We start from the raw sequence: 18,826 nt of genomic DNA, 5'->3' as shown, positions 1-18,826 counted from the left end.
GTCAGTAGAAAAAGGCGCGAAATTAAAATAAATTTTCTATGGGACGATAACCCTTCGCGCCTACATTTTCTACTGACGGCAATGGCTTGACAGACTATAATAATATTATTATTATTTCTCTTTATTTAAGAGCTTGTCACCGAGGTGAACATGTCGCTCCATAGAAAACAACAATACAATGTTCTTACAATTAACTTATTCTATTAACAATAGCCTTTCGTACAAGCTGCAGTAGAGCCATGGCGGAGTCTGACAGAGGAGCAGCCAGAACGCTATTGCAGCCCCCGACATCAAACATAGTATTATGATAGTATTATGGCTTGAAAAAGTCAGTCGAGCAGCTTCATTTCGGAAACATAATTTGGCTTCGATTTAGCAGATCTGCGACGTCTGCTCCACACTTGCGTTCGTGGAATCGCGCCGCGATTCGCGCACGAGTGTGGAGCGGGCTACATGTTTTAGTCGCCATTGACAATTTCGTTATTTCACCCGACATTCCTTTACATTTAAGGTCTTATTACACTTGTCCTGCCGTCGAGCCTTAAGCCATAACACACTACCGCACCGCACCGGTATCGATCAACTATCGATAGTGTGCAAAATAATGAGTAAGCACAAACTACTAAGAAGATACTACGGTGTGTAAGCTTCCACCGCACATTATTATTATTATTATTAATGGTGCGGTGGGCATACACGTCGCACCAACTGACAAGTAATAATAATAATGGTACAAATCGCACCAATTTTCCTAGTAGTCTGTGGTCTCTCCTGTACACCATGGCACAGTGTAGGGCAGTTATAGTCGTAACACACTGTCGCACCGCACCAAGGTCACGGAGCGCCGCACCCGTAAGTGAGAGCGAGAAAGAGATATTTGTTTCTCGCTCTCACTTATGGGTGCAGCGCACCAAGGTCGCCGCCATCCTACCATCTATGGATACAGCTTATGGCTTCTGTACACCATGGCTCAGCGTAGGCCAGCCTAAGGGACGCAGCTATGCGGTGGAATGAGATAGCAATAATACTTGCTCCCTCTAAAGCATAAAAGCGTCCCTTAGATTGGCCTTACTGGCCCAATATGTGGATTCGGCATTAAGCTCTGGTTTCCTAGGATAGCGGTGGCGTCATATAGCGGCCGTCTCCATACAAAACACTAATCCATCCATATATTTTGTACTAGCTTTTGCCCGCGACTTCGTCTGCGTGGACTTAGTAACAGCAGCTAAAGTATAGCGCCTGGAAAAATTCTCATAGCAATCATTCAATTTGAGCATATTATGCACACAAATTAGCAGGCACTTCATTAATTATCTCAATTCCACCCCGCAAAAACTATCCTATGTCCTTCTCAAACCTATCTCTATGCCAAATCTCATCTAAATCGATTCAGCGGTTTTAGCGTGAAGAGGGAACACACAGACAGACTTTCCCATTTATAATATTAGTATGGATGGAGATGGCCGCTATATGACGGTACCGCTATCCTAGAAGAACAGAGCTTAAAATTAGATAGCTATTTTTTTACGGTATGAATGCTTTATGAAAATAGCATTAAGAAAGTTTTCCTCCGATTCTGATTCATACAACTTACCCGCCATCCTGAAATGTTTCTTTATATTTTTCCCTAGTTCTGTAAATACAAGAACAGAGCAATTTGAACTGTGATTAAAAACATCCTGCACACATATAGACGTGTCTATGTTAAGCGGCTCACTCAATTTAAGTATCAGATTTCCTTTATACACACCAAAAGGTTTCGGAATACTGGAAACTTTTCTAAAACGTTTCCGTGGTATAGAACACCCAACAAAAGGAGAAATTACGTTTTCTTCAAATTTGTAATAGCTAAAGAACTTAAAGAAGCCCCCCAATAAATGTTTGAGGGACGACTGGTTGTTATTTGGGTATTTGAGCTCTTGAAACGCTATATTCCAGACTCGCCAGGAAACGTAAGGAACGTTTCTTTGCAGGGCATGTATAGTGGGTAACATTCTTAATTGCTGTAGGTAAAAAACTACCATCAGCAGCAATGCATAAGTTCTCAGCAGGTACGGCCCAATCAAGTTGTGAATTTTTGCCCAGTATTTTACAAGATTAGCTAGATCTAGCGCTCTTTTGTCTAAATGGAATAAATACCACAATAATTTACTATTACTGACTCCAGGCGGGCAATCAAAGGTCAAATCACATTCTCTGCTTGTTGGCATATGGAAGAATTTCACAATAGGCACGGGTACATTTGTTGCGGCAGATAGCTGTGCAAATAAATCAGAACGGCGGCTGAGAATATCCCTGGCTGTGAGCACGACTGTGTCTCCGGCGGTCTTGTGCAAGATCGGGAATATCGGGATTTGGATAAAGCAGTCCACATCGCTGGTCTTGAATGCCGTGCCTTGGTATAGAGAGCCATAGGGCACCACCTCACACCCTGGAATGAATATGATAACATGTCTGTACGTTTGTCAGAAGAATTGTATGTCATGACTGGCAAGTTTGATGTACCTGATTTTGGCGTGTATGGTTATGTTGCTAGGTTTTGATATACAAACTGCATTAAGTAATTGAGTTTATTGGGTAGGTATAATATTTAACCTGCCACCCATAACAACTGTAACATAACAACAATTAAAAAACTTTATTTAACTACCTATATTGAAACACATCCAGCATGTCAGTAGAAAAAGGCGCGAAATTCAAATTTTTCTATGGGAAGTCAACTCTTTGCGCTTACATTTTTTAAATTTGCCGCCTTTTTCTACTCACAACTCACAAGGTCTCTGTGCCAGTCAGCGATCGGGCCAGAGTACATCTATCAGTATCTAGAGCAGCAAATTTTGGCTTAACTATTAACTTGCTATATTGTGCTAAAAATTAAGTAAACATTACCTGGCCAATAGGTCCTCAACGTGTTTTCCACATCCCTGAACAGCCGGAGCAGGTCTTCCTTTACTTCGTCCTTGGTCAGTGTTACATGGTAAAACAACTTCACGATTTGCTCGTCAAATGTTCCCTCCAGGCGCATCTAAGATGGATCCAGTATGTCATGTGTGGTGTTCATTTTGTAAGGGTAAATATATGTAGATAGGTAATGTAATCTTCTGGTACAAAGGGTTATTCAAACTGGCCTCAATTGAAAAAAAATATAGGCGACTCGCTTGTCTTTATGAGGGCGGTGGAAGAATAAGACTGACACCTTACACGATTTGTAGCTTAAAATCAGATTGTCAATGATTTGCATAAGAAATTCAGGGAATTCCCCTCATTATCGGAATAACGAGTTGCAGTTTTAATGGTAATGTAATGTAGTCATATTTTTTTATGATAATTTATTTATTTTGTCAATACAATTAAAGTACAAAGTGAATAAAAGTAGTATTTATTAGTACATAATTGATAGTTGAAACATTCAAACTACTTAAATATATCTTTTTGTATAACCAAAGAGGATATAATAAGATAGAGCGGTACTGTCATAGTAAATTTTTTAACCACTGTAAATTCACTGCCATCTATCGACATACTTTAAAACTAAAAATGAAGATTTATAAACAAACGTTAAAATGTATTTAAATATGGATAAATGTTTTTTTTATTTGCATTAATTATTTTTATATGATTTTGACCCATGTTCTTTCACTGATATGCGTTAAAATTATAAATAACAAACGAAACCGTCAACGCCCTCTTACGAGAGTAGGCCAAAGCTAGTGGCGCCATCTGATCGAGAATCAAATTTTCGTGATTTTCGAGGCACGTTTTCAAAAGTCAAAAGTCAAGTTTTATCCTTAGACTGTATCCATCTATTACGGAGTTATATCTATCTTTGGTATAACACATGGTAACTCCGTATACAATACACCGTAGCGGGAAATTCCCAGCATTTGTTGCTGACATTTTCTTTTATTGTAATATTTGTAACACGGCCATATCACTGGTTTCCACAAGATATTCTTTTAGTTTGAACCTCATTTCAATAAAATTGATAAAATCAAATGATCACACTAAGCATATACATGTACAATATACACTACTGACGTTGACGACGTTGTCTTAGTAAACGGTTTTAAAGGATTACCAATCGGTCCTACTTTTAAATGTTGGCTGTGAACATGTTGTGAACTTAGTTTGTTGGTAGGGCTCTCCACTTACGTAGTAACTATTTATTAATCTGTGCCTCCACACACGTGCGCGAAGCCGCGAACGCGAACGCGAGTGTGGAGTCGAGTTCGCAGATCTGCCATGAGATGACAATGAGATGCAATGAGAACTGACCGGACCGGATCAAGGTCACAGTCCGGTCCGGTACGTCCGTCTGTTAGCGCTATAATTTAGCAATTCTAGCATAAAAGTAATGAAGGGAAACTTAGTTATTCTATAGATTATTTATGAATAAACTTATATGGGATTTAGAGTTTTTAGATATAAGAATTAAATATTATGATAAATTAAGAACATCACTGTTTTCATTTATCATAATATTTGCGTATTACGAATATATGCCATATCTTCGTAATATGCAATTTTTATATAATTATTATAAGTAACTAATTTCATATTACAGTGATGTTGGCCTTTCAACTAGTTGGAGGCTTAAATTTCCCCATAAAATTTCGAACTTAAATGCCTTGACAATAAGCTCTTAGTCTTCGGAGAGACGTTGGCTCTCTTTGCATGTTCTACCGTCTGTACAATGGGGAATGTTCCGAAGAACTTTTTGATCTGGTGCCATCGTCTCGTTTCTATCACCGCACCTCCCGCCAAAGGAGCAAAGCTCATCCTCACTTCTTAGACACATGGCACACCATGAATAAGCGGGCATCCCGCTCGTTTCTTCCCAGAACGTGCAGAATGTGGAATGAGTTGCCTCCTGAGGTATTTCCTTTGTGCTACGACATGGGATTCTTCAAGAAGCGGGTATTTAGGGTTCTCAAGGGTCGGCAATGCTTAAGTGGCTCCTGTGATGTTGCTTACGTCCATGGGCGACGATGACTGCTTCCCATCAGGCGGCTCGTCTGCTCGTTTGCTGAACATCACATAAAAAAAAAAAAAAAAAAAAAAAAAAAAAAAAAAAAAAAAAAAAAAGCTGTTATTTTAACAACAACATGAAATATGGCAGCTGAGGAGCTGAGAGGGTAAGCAAACACGTAGCCCATTCTAAGGCGTTATTAAGGTTGGCGTCCACTAGGCTCGCCGAGGCGAATCGCAATAATTCGCCTTCTATACATTTACTATGAAACTGCGTCTATTGACGAAGAGCCGTGGCGCGTCGAATCGAATTTACCATTCATAGTAAATGTATAGAAGGCGAATTATTGCGATTCGATTTGATTCGCCTCGGCGAGTCTAGTGGACTCCAGCCTTTAGATTGATCCTGTCACACATATTTTGCTATGTTGCGGTTAACAGTGACAGGGAAATAACATAATACCTTTCTCTGTCCCTCTCAGTTCGAGACATGGGCCCCTGATTAAAATGATGAATTAATATAAAACCGGCCAAGTGCGAGTCGGACTCGCGCACGAAGGGTTCCATACCATTATCTATAAAAAAGGCAAAAAAAATCACGTTTGTTGTATGGGAGCCCCCCTTAAATATTTATTTTATTCTGTTTTTAGTATTTGTTGTTATAGCGGCAACAGAAATACATCCAGAAATACATCCAGACTGCGAAGTCTTAGTAACATAACCCTTTGGGTATGGAACCCTAAAAACAGCTTACTGTTTGTGAGGCTCAGGTTTTGTAACAGTTAATGTGTATTGCAAACTAATAAAACAAAATTAACATTAATTTATTTATTTACAAGGATAAATGTTTCTGTTTTAACTACGAAATACATTTTATACATATTTTTTGCACCACCTACTTCACTTTTCACCAAGTAGCTCTCTTACCTTGACATCGTAGATACCCTTAGCTTCGACATGAAAAGTCTCACACAATGCTGTTATCTGTTTAGTCACACTGAAAACTAAATCTTCGGAGACTCCGGTTTGCTTCTTGGCCTTTTTAATAAAGTCGTTTTGAACATCTTTGATGACATCTCTACATTCTATGAACAGAGCTTTGGCATTCTTGGCTAGCTGTTCCCGATGCTCTTTAGTCACCTTCGGCACTGGCACAAACAATGTTGTACCATCTTGCTGAGGATTCAAATTCAAACCGGATGATTGTATGGCTTTTAAAGCATCTGGGATCGCTTGGGGAAACGAAGGAAAGTTTATTACTATAGTTTTAGGATTTTTCCTCACTAACTGCGCCAATTCCTGAAGCTCATATTCTTTACCATCAAATTTCACGGGCAGAGATTCTATGGAGCCGGTCGTAGAGCGTAGTGATAGGTTTTTCGTAAAATCCTCTTTCATATTTTCAATAGCTGCTTTACATCTGTCTTTAAGCTTGTCCACTGCAACCAATTCTGACATAATAAGCGGGTTGATGTCCACTTTGCCTCCTTTACCTTTCTTTTCCTTTCCTTTATCTTTTCCTTTGGCATAATTCCGAATTGCCGTAAAATTGTAAGTGTTCGCCGTGATAACTCTTTCATTTAGGTTAGGGAAATATTTGAATGAATTCACATAAACGGGTACGACCAATCGTTGTAAAATCCGTGTGTTCATTATATGTGCAATCTTCAGCAACTCCCGTTACTTATTTAATGAGAGTTTTGTTTTTATTTATATTACAATTGACTATGTAACCAAGAGAACCTCTCAAAATCGTGTTTGGAATAAAAAGCAAACAAAACGCCGTGACGTTTTGTAGAAATAATATTTTGGAAAAAATAAACTTACTTTTTCTGATGTGATACTAGTGATTTACAATAGCAATAAATTAAGGAGTTTTAAGTTATTATTATAATTGTCAAGCCCAGCATTTTAAACATATTCATTAGTCAGTAAATGTTTTTCATAAAACCAGAGGACATGCAGAGGACTGATCACACTAAATAACAAAACGCGTTTGACAGTAGCGCTCGGAAATCAAGTTCATTTAATTATTTTGTCTGTTTCAGATATTTTAAATGGAATTATTGTATTCATATCAGAGGAAGTTAACTTTTTAAAACAATGACTGTTAAATTAACCGTAATTATTAGTTTATTTATCACGAGAACGTTATAACACTATTTAAAGTTTAGTCTGAGTCTGAGGTGCAAGGTGTCTGCGGTTTATCTGTTTTGACCATGTTTTGACATTTCGCCAATTAACGTTCTGAACGATCTTAGTTCAAATGGCCAATTAGATTTTTTTTCCAAAAATGTCTGTGTTATTTCAAACAGTTATCAATACAGGAAGACTGTGTTCATACAGAAATTTTAAAAAATCTGTTACCTCGTGCAGATGTTTAGCTATAAGAAAACTCTCAGGTATCTCCTGCGACGCGAAGTGTAAATATTTTGTTATGAATGTCGCGTTAAGGTTATGTGTACTTTTTAGATGTTCCGCGAAAGTTTATTAACTTTGAGGAGGTCGTGGCGGCCCGGCGAGCAGAGGCACGGCGTAGTGTTGTAGTGCAAGTCAACTCTGAGGCATCCTTTAGTGAACTACACACCTACTGTTCAAAATATGCAGATGTCAAGGGAATTCATCACTATCGGAATTCAAGTGAAGAGGTATTTAACCTAATTAACATCGTTTTGGTTCTAAAATATATTTTATTTCAGCTATAGCTTTGCCTACAATTATAAAGGAATGTACACTTGTTTTTAAATTGTTTTTGTTTCAGCACTTTATGCTTATTGAATTTAACACAGAAGATAATCTGAAAGATGTATTACGGAGTTGTAGCTCACACCAAAAAGACATTGATGTCATGTCCCTTCGGTCCCCATTCCTCTGGTTCCGCGCTGCTCCTGGGAAAAAGGAAAAGACTGTTCCATGTCTTAGTTCTCTTAATACAAAGGATGGGAGCTTGGATCTCAGTGAAGACATTTTGTTTCAAGAGTTGATGAGTGCCCAAACAGTGTCTGATCAGATACAGCTTTTGTATGATAGGACTATATTGAATGACCTTGGTGTTCGGTTACGATTTATAGTGGCTCGAGAGGTATTTATTTACTTGTTCACCTTAAAAGTTTTATAGTTTTTATTAATTCTTCAATTTCATTGTATTAGTTCAGTTACAGTTAACCCCACAAATCAATGCCTATATTTTATTTTGGGGTTTCATACAGTTTGCAATTACTGGTCCAGTGGTGGATGCATTTCAGCTGATAAACATTGTCTATATATTTCGTGCTTACGTTATTAACAGAATATTGTTCACCATTCAAATTTTTATTTCTGCATATATATACAGACATATAAATTCCAAAACTATACAATCATTAATAAATACTTAAGAATTTCTGAATTACCTTTTTAATTTGAATTATTTCTAACATATGAATTTCATTAAGCTTAGAAAAAATAAATTTAAAAGTGGAAAAATTACTGCCTTGGACCTTTGGAATTAAGACCTTGGATGAGGTCTTGGTGGCTCAGTTGACAGAGCGCTGGAGTATCGATCCAGAGGCCGTGAGTTCAAGTCTCACCCAAGGCAGTCATTTTTCCACTTTTAAATTTATTCTAAGCTTAATAGCATCGATCGCAGACGTTTCTGCTTGTTAAAAATTAATATGAATTTCATTTTCAGCTAGAAGTGATGTTAGAAAGCTTGTATGCAAATATTGAGGTTCATCCCTTCGGGTCTTCAGTGAATGGATTTGGACGAATGGGTTGTGACCTGGACCTAGTACTTACTAATACACTTACTAATGATATGGTAAGCAAAAAAACAGCCAAGTGCGAGTCGGACTCGCGCACCGAGGGTTCCATACTTTTTAGTATTTGTTGTTATAGCGGCAACAGAATTACATCTCACACTATCACGGTTCATGAGAAACAGCCTGGTGACAGACAGACAGACGGACAGCGGAATCTTAGTAATAGCATAGAGTAACTTATACTAGAGCGGTACTGTCATAGTAAATTTTGTAACCACAGTAAATTCACTCCCATCTGTCGACACACTTTAAAACAAAAATAAATATTTATAAAAATACGATAAAATGTATTTAAATATGGATAAATGTTTTTTTTATTTGCATTAATTATTTTTATGATTTTGACCCATGTTCTTTCACTGATATGCGTTAAAATTGTTAAATAACAAACGAAACCGTCAACGCCATCTATACGACAGTAGGCCAAAGCTAGTAGCGCCCTCTGAACGAGAATCAAATTTTTATAAATCTTAATTTTTAGTTTTAAAGTATGTCGATAGATGGCAGTGAATTTACAGTGGTTACAAAATTTACTATGACAGTACCGTTCTATCTTATTATATCCTCTTTGGTTAAAGCATATTTCAAAAATAGGCAGGAGTTTATTATTATTTCAGAGAAAGCATTTTCTATAATATGAAAATTCAGTAGGATTTTATTGTTCATGAAATTAAATGTATAAAGCCTAGATCCTGTTTTATAAAATAAAAAAATCTTGTTAAAAAGTTGATTGCTCTGCAAAGCAAAGCATTATTATAGCAAAGAATAAAATACTTCATGAAAGATTGGGAAACCTAATTTATTGTTAAAGGCGGTATGCGAGGCGGCTGAAGGAAAAAAGTTCGCAAAGTACCGAGGTCTCGGCCCACAATACCACTTTGTGGCATTTGGTGTCGAGACACTGGGGCCGTGGGGTCCAAGCGCAAAAGTTATTTTTAAAGAACTTAGCAAAAAGCTAGTCGACGCAACCGGTGACCAGAGAGCTGGCGGCTTTCTCTCGCAGCGCATAAGTATTGCCATTCAGCGAGGGAATGCTGCCAGCATCTTTGGCACAATGCCGCGGGGGCCTTATTTAGATGTTTTTTAATAAGGAGTAGTTTTGTTTTTTTAATTTTTATTATTTATAAGTTGTTATTCTTAGTTAGTTTTATATGTTGTACAAGTTGTATACTTTCATGATAAAAAAACCCCTTATAAATGATTATAAATTATAAAATATGATAACTTCATTTATTGTAGGATTTTAATGAGGGGTACTCTATTTAATTTCGCCGCTAGGGGCGCTAGTGTAGATGGAGGTCTTTCAAAATGTCAAATGCATAGAAGTTTTGGGGGTTTCAAGCTCTTTTATCGGGAATTTTCACTCCTTATTCATAATTGTGGTAAATCTTTGTCCATCTTTGATAAACCATGGTAAACAATAGATATAGCTAAATAAATTTTAGTGGTTTAAAAAAGTGCCAACTAAAATGTATGCAAAATTAAACAGGTTGAAAAAATGGCACATTTAGACGTTATAATACCTTTGTGTATATTAGAAAGTATTGATTTTATAAAAATAAGCCTAGAAGATTTTTGAGATCTGTTTTTCTGGACCTACATCTACAGTGGCGCCAACTGGTGAGCACAACAACGGTAGCCCTCAAGGAGTTTTCTGCTATAAAAATTTCACATTTTTCAGATGGATCCATCAAAGCGTCTAGTATACCAAGAGAAGCGTATCGAGTCCCGACCAGCGCGGCAGCTGGAGTTGCTAGCAGAGTTACTGGACATGCGCGCAGTCGGCGTGGCGCGCGTGCAACGCATCCTGCACGCGCGCGTGCCCATCGTGAAGTTCGCGCACCACATCACCGACGTGGACTGCGACCTGTGTTATAGCAACATGTGAGTGTGCAGTGAGTCTACCAGTTGCTATTGTAGTGGCTCCTGGTGATACTGGCAAACTGCCAGAACTCATAGTGCGCGAGATTGTACTTGGGTTGGGGTTTGGATTGGGTACTTTTGCTAGCTATCTGAGGTGTCAACAACCTTGCTGATCTCATGTCTAATTGCAGAGAAATTCCGAGCATAGCTCACTTTATTTCGAAATATTTTATTGACTTGTGCATGAGTCCTCTTGAATTTTGAATGGTTATTATAATACAGATTTTTTAAATACAGTTGCTCAAAAAGTGCTACTTTACGTAGCTGTTTAGCGTGCGGAAAGTTGGTTTTCGCGAACTAGTGCTTTTTACTTTTCCAGCTTTTAAATCCAGCGCATAGGGGGGGGGGGAGCCGCGAAGCCACGCCCATATTTGCCACGCCCCTTTTGGCCCAAACCACGCCCATTTCGGACACGCCCCTTTTGGCCCCAAGTCACACGCTTTTTGGCCACGCCCCCTTTGACCCAGGAATTGATTTTTGGGCAACATTATTTTTCGACTGTATTACAATGTTACAGGGTTAATAATATAAAAGTTTCGAATTCTCTACTTGTTGTTTTTCTTATTTTTTCGCATATGTATTAAAAAACGTCGTTCGATACACGTGCGGAAATGTCATTCTTCACTCGTCCCGGTATATCTCGGTACTCGTGAAGTAATGACATACTTTCCGCACTAGCATCGAAATGTACTATTTCATGTTTGCAAAACAATGTAATTTATCTATTTCTTTTATCACCAGGTCCGGGGTATACATGTCAGAACTCCTGCATCTACTAGGCTCCCTGGACCCCCGCGTCAGGCCGCTAACTCTAGCAGTCCGTCGCTGGGCCGCAGCAGCCCAGCTGACAGCAACAGCACCTGGGCGCTGGATCACCAACTTCCCGCTGACGCTGCTTGTGCTGCACTTCCTGCAGCAGGCCAGGGTGCTGCCGAGCGTCAAGCTCCTCGTCAGCAAGGCTGGTGAGTTAGAGCTCCTTTCTAAACAGGGTCGGGGGTATACATATCCGAACCCCACCTTCTATGATGCTACTATGTGTGGTTTAAATTGGCTAACAACAACCGTCCTTGAGGTTTTTATAGAACTGGATTTTGATTCCCTTTCCTGACCCGATAACGCGTTCGATAAAAAAATCGATATGGTAGTAATTGGCAACTTTCTATATCCCTTATTTTTTTTGTTTAAACCTATATAAGCAATATGCATGCCATGTTTCATACTGTATATTTTGCACTTTCAGAAAAAGAAGACATCCGAATAGCAGAAGACAACCTCAACTGCACGTTCCTCCGCGACGCGAACAAGCTCCCTCCCACCAGTTACTCCCAAAACGACTCCTCTCTCGAGACGCTACTGCTGCAGTTCTTCGAGTTCTACGCGCAGTTCGACTTTGCTGACAAAGCCATCTCGTTAAACGAGGGCGCTGCCGTGAGAAAACCAAATGGGCTGCCGCTGTACATCGTCAATCCTATGGAACAGGTTAGTTGTCTTACAGTCAGGTGACTAAGCGGGCGAGTTTAAAATAATCTATGCTCCTGTTCGTTTAACAATTAAGCGTTTGACTTTGCTGACAAGGCTATTTCGTTAAACGAGCGTGCTGCCGTCAGGAAATCTAACGCACTGCCGGTGTACACCGTCAATCCTTTGGTTGGTTTCTGTTGTCTAAACTAAGCTAACAGGGTGTTCAAAATGACATGCGGTTCTCACCTTAAATCAATAGTGATCCTTGAGGAAGCTTTAGGTGTAATATGAGTGTTTGCTGATGATGTCGGAATAAATTACGCTTTACTACCCGTCCGTGCGAAGCCGAGGCGCGCTAGTAAAATACAAATTGCTCTCTAGCCAACGCCATTTTCGATTGTCTTTATGTGTTAGATTTATGTAGGTAGATTTTTAACGGTCGTATAAAAGCGGAGATGTGTGTTAATGACAACTTAATTTTTACGTTTGAAAAATTAAATTTTTCGTTCCAGGCGTTGAACGTCAGCAGAAACGTCAGTTACGAGGAATGCGAACGCCTGAAATTGGAAGTCCGCAATGCAGCCTGGCAGCTCGAAGCCGGCCTCGAAGGGGACAAAACGGACGACTGGGGCCTACTCGGCCTCATCGAGAAGAAGTCCACTAGAGGCCTAAAGAAATTGCTCCGAGTGGGCAACTCACAACGACTAGTGTCAGTTAAAGATTTATTCACTAACGAAGAAGACAACCAGCCCGTTGGTAATGATATTAAAGATAAGTTGGACAGACTGGCTAGGAAGGGAGGGAATGAGAAAGTGGATAAGAGTAAAGTGAAGTTTAAGAATAGTCAGGTCGCTAGCGAAGTGTATAGGATACGGCGGGATAAGTTGTTATGAAAGTTTGATGAGTAATTGTAGTAGTAAGTGTTGGTTTAGGTATTGGCTTTTGAGTTCATCAAATCAAGTTGAGTTGACGCGCAGACAGTTTAATAAATAAATTATAGAATGAGAAGAATCAAAATTGAATATAAAACATTGATTTATTGATATATCTATTGTTTTTTATCCAGGGGCGTAGCTAGAGGATATGGCGCCCGGGGCAGTCACCAAATTTGCGCCCCCTGACACAGAATAACTAATAGTACTACCGTACATAAAATTCACTCCTTCACAAAAGTCAGATTTAGGTATAAAATTACACCTATACTCGCCGCCTGCAAGCAAAATTGAAACTTATAACCGCGCACGAACCGTGAATCTTCTTTGCGCGCCGCAGTTTGCCCCTGACGACTGACAAAAGTTTCCCTGCTGCTGCCTGAGGGCACCCGGGGCACGTGCCCCCTCTGCCCCCCTCCTAGTCACGCCACTGTTTTTATCATGAAACCGTCTAGGTTTTTAGTTGAAATAAAATGCAAATGTCAGTCAGAGCTGTTGTTGTATATTTCTATCACTTGATTTCTTCGAGGGTGACTATTGAAATAGATTTAGATTTATTTATTTCATAATACAGATTACCTACATTATAAATTGCAGGCATATCAATCTACCCTACAACCACCCCATCCAGGTTGAGTAGACTACCCTTCACAGTAACGTAGGCTTCTGGCTTTATCGTCACAAAAAATAAGCCTTGCGGGATTTTCACTAGTTCACTTTGGCGTGTCATTAACATTGGGATTCAAAAGCTCAAAACTAGAAGTCAATGCGTTTATCATTGAACTTGCGATGTGTGTGTGATCGTTGAAATGATGTATTGGATTGACACAAATTAGCTATGTTTGGTAGTTGTTCCTTAATGAGTGGCAATGATTACTAAATAAAATTATATAAAAAAGAAATACCATGAAAAGTAATTTTCCAAAAAGGTTAACAATGATTCAACTTCATGTTTTGATTCATTAGAAAATGCAAAAAGTGTAAACAACAATTTAACTTTAAGGGGCCCACTGACTATCAGTCCGCCGGACGATATCGGCCTGTCAGTTGTTCGGAACTGTCAAATTTTTGTTCTAACTGACCATGAATCTAGTATAACTGGATCGGTCATGAGGAGTGGGGGAAAATGACCGAACGGGATAGTCTTATGTATCTTTCAGTAGGAGTAGCAGAGAAAGCGCTGTTATTGTTTGTCCTTGTCATAGTTTCACTTTTCCACCGCTGCCACAACCGAGGTTGTGGCAAACAAATACGTACGTGACATGTCATGTTTGTTCGTTGCTTGTTTAATTATCGTTGTTTTGTATGAAATTGTGCTTTCTCTTATGAGATATAGTGATTGAACTTTGATAAAATACTGGTGAATTGTTCTGTAATCGGCTGTAATAGCCGCTCTGAGCAAAAATATGAGATCATAACCTTTCACACGTAAGTACGGTATTTTACACCTTCCTCTTAACGCAATATGTGAGAATAACATCGTAAAATTACGTTACACTCAAAGCAATGTAGAATCAAACGATTTCAATAAAAATATCACAATTATTTACGCAAATTAACAAAACATTATTTGTAAAATTATCCGCCCAAATTACGTAGGTAGGTAAGAGTCTGAGGTCAGCCATTTTTAAACTTCTTCTTAATTTAGCTGCATAACAATCATGTTAGGGATACCAGATGAAAATATCATAATTTTATGGGTAATTTTGACCTCGAAGTTTTTTCGTACTTCTAATTCCAAAAAATAAATAAACAAATGTTGTGAAGATTAAATGTGGTGTACATTAATTGGTGTGATTGCGATTTGTGATTTCTTTAAATTAAAACCCATAATACATTTTATTTTACGTTTTATTTACTAAACATGTTTAGTTTTGTACCACCTGCGCGAATTATAGGAGGTATTTCATTGTTTATACGCCTAAAAAGAACGGCCCATTGACATTTTATTTAACAATTTTTTAATACCGTCAAACAAGCTAACTTTGCCTCCAGGGTAATCGCCCCAACGTGATATCAAATATTGGGGTAATTTTTACCAATATGGTATCCCCACGTTTATGACGTCATCTATGTCTATCCCTTACGGGCGCACGCGTATAGCTGGTCTATGTAATGCTAGGTCTATGTAACTGACAGGCCGATATCGTCCTGCGGACTGATAGTCAGTGGGCCCCTTTACTCCGTAATCACGGACTTTTACCTTTTCGACGCCACAACACAAAAGCTGTCACTCGGACGCCACGTCACCGAAGTGTCAAAACTGAAATTGAACTCTATGCACATGCACGTAGGTATATGTTGCTCTATGGTCTGTGACCGATTAATCCGTCTGGCGTTGGACCTGCGGTGCTGATATATCGGTCATTTGCGTTCAAAAGGTTAATTGAACGGTCATAGTAGTCGGCATCAAATAGATGGTCACGCAACAAAAAACTGCTGTCATATATTCTAATTCTTATATAATTTGCGAATTACTAATTATGTCAATTTTTTCTATGAAACAACAAGCGCTGGTGGCCTAGCACAGCTGTAAGAGCGTCCGACTTGCAAACCGGAGGTCGCGGGTTCAAACCCCGGCTCGTATCATTGAGTTTTTCGGAACTTATGTACCTACGAAATATCATGTGATATTTACCAGTCGCTTTTCGGTGAAGGAAAACATCGTGAGGAAACTGGACTAATCCCAATGAGGCCTAGTTTACCCTCTGGGTTGGAAGGTCAGATGGCAGTCGCTTTCGTATAAACTAGTGCTACCGCAATTCTTGGGATTTGTTGCCAAGCGGATCCAATTTGTTTACTCCGAAATCAAGTTACTATCCGGTATCCGGCCCGGCCGGATACACATTTGATGCCGACTGCACAGACTGCATAAACAAAAAATTCGTGACAATATTAAATTATTCCGGTTATGCTAGGCTTGTCATATTTAGTTACCTTTTTCTCATTTCTACTGAATGCTATTATACTTTAAGAGTCTCCGCAAGCTCGGCCGAATTTCACCTTCCCATACAAGCGGAGTTCCGTTCTCATTTTAAAACTACGTGTTGGATTGTAATAAAACTTTACAAATACAATGATATGAGGATTATGAGGTATATCTAGGTCTGAAATTTGTTTATATAGCTCTAGTATATAAAACAATTGAAATAGAGCAAAAACAAGTTTGTATGAAAAACTTAAGATTCGCTGTATTTTTTTTACTATGGTATCTGAAGCTACATAAACTAATTTCAGACCTAGATATACTTTATCTTATTGTAAGTACTAAGTTTCAGAGCAATCTAGCTCCAGCTAGTCGTTTTAAAATAAGAGCGTAATTACGTTTGTATGGAGAACCGAGCTTGCTGGGGACTCTTAAGATGGATTTTGGTTAACTAAGAATTGTTTTGACTTGTAAATAAAACTGTATGTTACCGTTTCTTATGTTTTATTCATATAAAATCTTTAGAAATAAATTAATCTTAGGATTATTCGTTTTCATTTGACCCGTCAAATATTCGGCAACATGATCTATACAGAGTTTGTTTATAGTTTCCTTGTGGTCTGAATTAGTTAGAAGACCCTGCAGGTATTCTTCTATTGTGGCGTTGGTGTGTGTTTGTCTGTATATCCGCTTTAGCTCGAGAGCGCAATCTCTGGTCCATATAAATTCTTCGAGGTACACGTTGTGGGTTTCGTTTTGATCGAAGACTCGACACTGAAATTGTAGAAATCATAAAATAGGTATTTGTTTCAAGACAAAGTGATTGCTATTGTTAGTCTTAAAATTTACTATTAGTTGCAATTAGATGATGCACTGCGCCCTGAAAAGTGACACATTTATCGAAGCTACATTGGTTGTCACCTTTGTATTGCAGGCTTAGGTTACTATTAGGTAAGAAAGATCTCGTGATTCTGAGTAGAAATACCATAAAAATTTTCTGACACTGGTACTAGACTTATTCATATTTAGAACTGGCAGGAGCAGCTATCAGTAGTGGTTGTCGTATTGTAGCTGACAAATAGTAAAAATATATATGTAAAAGCACAGATCATATGGTAAAAGTATCGTGTTTAACCTTTTCGACGCCGTGTCAAACACAAAAGCTGTCATCCAGACGCCACGTCACCGAAGTGTCGAAACTGAAATTGAACTTTATGCATATGCATGTAGGTCCATGTCGCTCTGTGGTCTACGAGTCATAAACTATGACCGATTAATCGGTGTTTGGCGTTGAACCTAATGTGCGTATATATCATCCAATTGTCATTGGCGTCCAAAGGGTTAATTATCGGTGCAGTCTCTCTTGACAGTACCTCCTCCCCTAGTTCGTCGCCGGTGTGGAGGTCGGCGCAGAAGTCGACGGTGGCCAGCAGCAGCAGCAGCGCCGGCCCGGCCCCGGCCCCGGCCCCGGCACCGGCCCCGGCCCCAGCCTCGGTCCCGGCCCCGGCACCGGCCCCGGCCCCAGCCTCGGTCCCGGCCCCGGCACCGGCCCCAGCCTCGGTCCCGGCCCCGGCACCGGCCCCAGCCTCGGTCCCGGCCCCGGCACCGGCCCCAGCCTCGGTCCCGGCCCCGGCACCGGCCCCAGCCTCGGTCCCGGCCCCGGCACCGGCCCCAGCCTCGGTCCCGGCCCCGGCACCGGCCCCGGCCCCAGCCTCGGTCCCGGCCCCGGCACCGGCCCCAGCCTCGGTCCCGGCCCCGGCACCGGCCCCAGCCTCGGTCCCGGCCCCGGCACCGGCCCCGGCCCCAGCCTCGGTCCCGGCCCCGGCACCGGCCCCGGCCCCAGCCTCGGTCCCGGCCCCGGCACCGGCCCCAGCCTCGGTCCCGGCACCGGCCCCGGCCCCGTCGGCCGCCGCGGCCGCGGCGCGCCGCCACTGTTGCGACGCGAACGTGGATATCGACTGCTGGGACCCTTCTGTCGATTAAACATATACAGACAGGAGTTTTAGAGTCAGTGAGGACAGCTCCCAGCCGGGCTAGCACATAATTGGCGCGAGAGTATCTTGCCGCGAGATAGACTACCCGTTCCCCTTTATTCATACAGTTAATAAAAGACGGGTAGTCTATCTCGCGGCGAGATACTGTCGCGCCAATCAGCATGTGCTAAGCCTACAGATGCCAAATACAGCATAAAATATATATTTTGACAAAAAATTTGCTTATCGATTTCATTTGTATACCTCGTTTTTTTATAATTAGAAAAAAAAAGTTAAACAATCTTGATGTCTTTTTATTGAAAATCACTTTTGAAAAATAAGTCACGGCAAATATGTAACAATTATAAATCAAATATGATCATTTACATTCTTTTGCTTTCATAAGTAATAGTTACTGATTTTTCAAAAGCGTTTTTTAATTAACAGACACGTCAAGATTGTTTACCTTTATTCTAACGGTAAAAAAACGAGGTTACTGCTGAATTTTACAGTCGAAGGCAAAAATATCGATCCAGACAAATGGCTCAAAAATATGTGAACACGACTTTATTGTCTAAGGTGTATTATATATTTATGCCTTTGACTGTACATAGTTCAGGTGGGCTAAAATGGTCGGATAGTCGCTTCTCTATCGTCTGTCACGTTCTAACAAGTCTGTTAGTGTGAAAGTAACGATCAGCACGAAAAGCGACAAAAACGCGACCACGCTAACGCCGCAGGTCTAACTCAGGTTTTAGAATGCTCATTAGCACCATGTGAATTGCGCCCGTTTGAAAATATTGATTGAAAAATCAAATTACCAAAGCTAACATGTTGAAGTCC

At 40.1% G+C, this 18,826-nt stretch overlaps 3 protein-coding genes across 3 annotated transcripts; 1 reads left to right on the top strand and 2 right to left on the bottom strand.

The window, feature by feature from the left end:
- Positions 1-46: 46 nt before the first annotated feature.
- LOC134747680 (uncharacterized) lies at positions 47-3,165 on the bottom strand. The gene is made up of 2 exons (XM_063682287.1): positions 2,890-3,165; positions 47-2,431 (listed from the first exon to the last, which is right to left on the bottom strand). The coding sequence occupies exons 1-2, from the start codon at positions 3,023-3,025 to the stop codon at positions 1,509-1,511; spliced, it is 1,059 nt and encodes a 352-aa protein (XP_063538357.1). The 5' UTR covers positions 3,026-3,165; the 3' UTR covers positions 47-1,508.
- Positions 3,166-5,816: 2,651 nt separating this feature from the next.
- On the bottom strand, positions 5,817-6,717 carry LOC134747679 (ribosome-recycling factor, mitochondrial). Its single transcript, XM_063682286.1, has one exon. It carries the CDS (start codon positions 6,619-6,621, stop codon positions 5,869-5,871), a length of 753 nt encoding a protein of 250 aa, XP_063538356.1. The 5' UTR covers positions 6,622-6,717; the 3' UTR covers positions 5,817-5,868.
- Positions 6,718-7,208: 491 nt separating this feature from the next.
- LOC134747803 (poly(A) RNA polymerase, mitochondrial) lies at positions 7,209-14,548 on the top strand. Its single transcript, XM_063682442.1, has 8 exons — positions 7,209-7,370; positions 7,441-7,616; positions 7,730-8,050; positions 8,639-8,767; positions 10,450-10,652; positions 11,433-11,653; positions 11,932-12,170; positions 12,665-14,548. Exons 1-8 carry the CDS (start codon positions 7,262-7,264, stop codon positions 13,043-13,045), a joined length of 1,779 nt encoding a protein of 592 aa, XP_063538512.1. The 5' UTR covers positions 7,209-7,261; the 3' UTR covers positions 13,046-14,548.
- The last annotated feature ends 4,278 nt before the right edge of the window (positions 14,549-18,826 follow it).

The sequence above is a fragment of the Cydia strobilella genome, chromosome 15 (assembly GCF_947568885.1).
Source record: "Cydia strobilella chromosome 15, ilCydStro3.1, whole genome shotgun sequence".
Lineage (NCBI taxonomy): Eukaryota > Metazoa > Arthropoda > Insecta > Lepidoptera > Tortricidae > Cydia > Cydia strobilella.
This window is presented reverse-complemented; position numbering and strand designations above follow the sequence as displayed.

Bases quoted from the DNA above. Each gene is read 5' to 3' on its own strand.
- LOC134747680 (XM_063682287.1), bottom strand. From the start codon at position 3,025: ATGCGCCTGGAGGGAACATTTGACGAGCAAATCGTGAAGTTGTTTTAC. The intron at 2,432-2,889 runs GTAATGTTTACT...TATTCATTCCAG, and splicing joins GTTGAGGACCTATTGGCCAG to GGTGTGAGGTGGTGCCCTAT.
- LOC134747679 (XM_063682286.1), bottom strand. From the start codon at position 6,621: ATGAACACACGGATTTTACAACGATTGGTCGTACCCGTTTATGTGAAT.
- LOC134747803 (XM_063682442.1), top strand. From the start codon at position 7,262: ATGTCTGTGTTATTTCAAACAGTTATCAATACAGGAAGACTGTGTTCA. The intron at 7,617-7,729 runs GTATTTAACCTA...TTTTTGTTTCAG, and splicing joins ATCGGAATTCAAGTGAAGAG to CACTTTATGCTTATTGAATT. The intron at 8,768-10,449 runs GTAAGCAAAAAA...CACATTTTTCAG, and splicing joins ATACACTTACTAATGATATG to ATGGATCCATCAAAGCGTCT.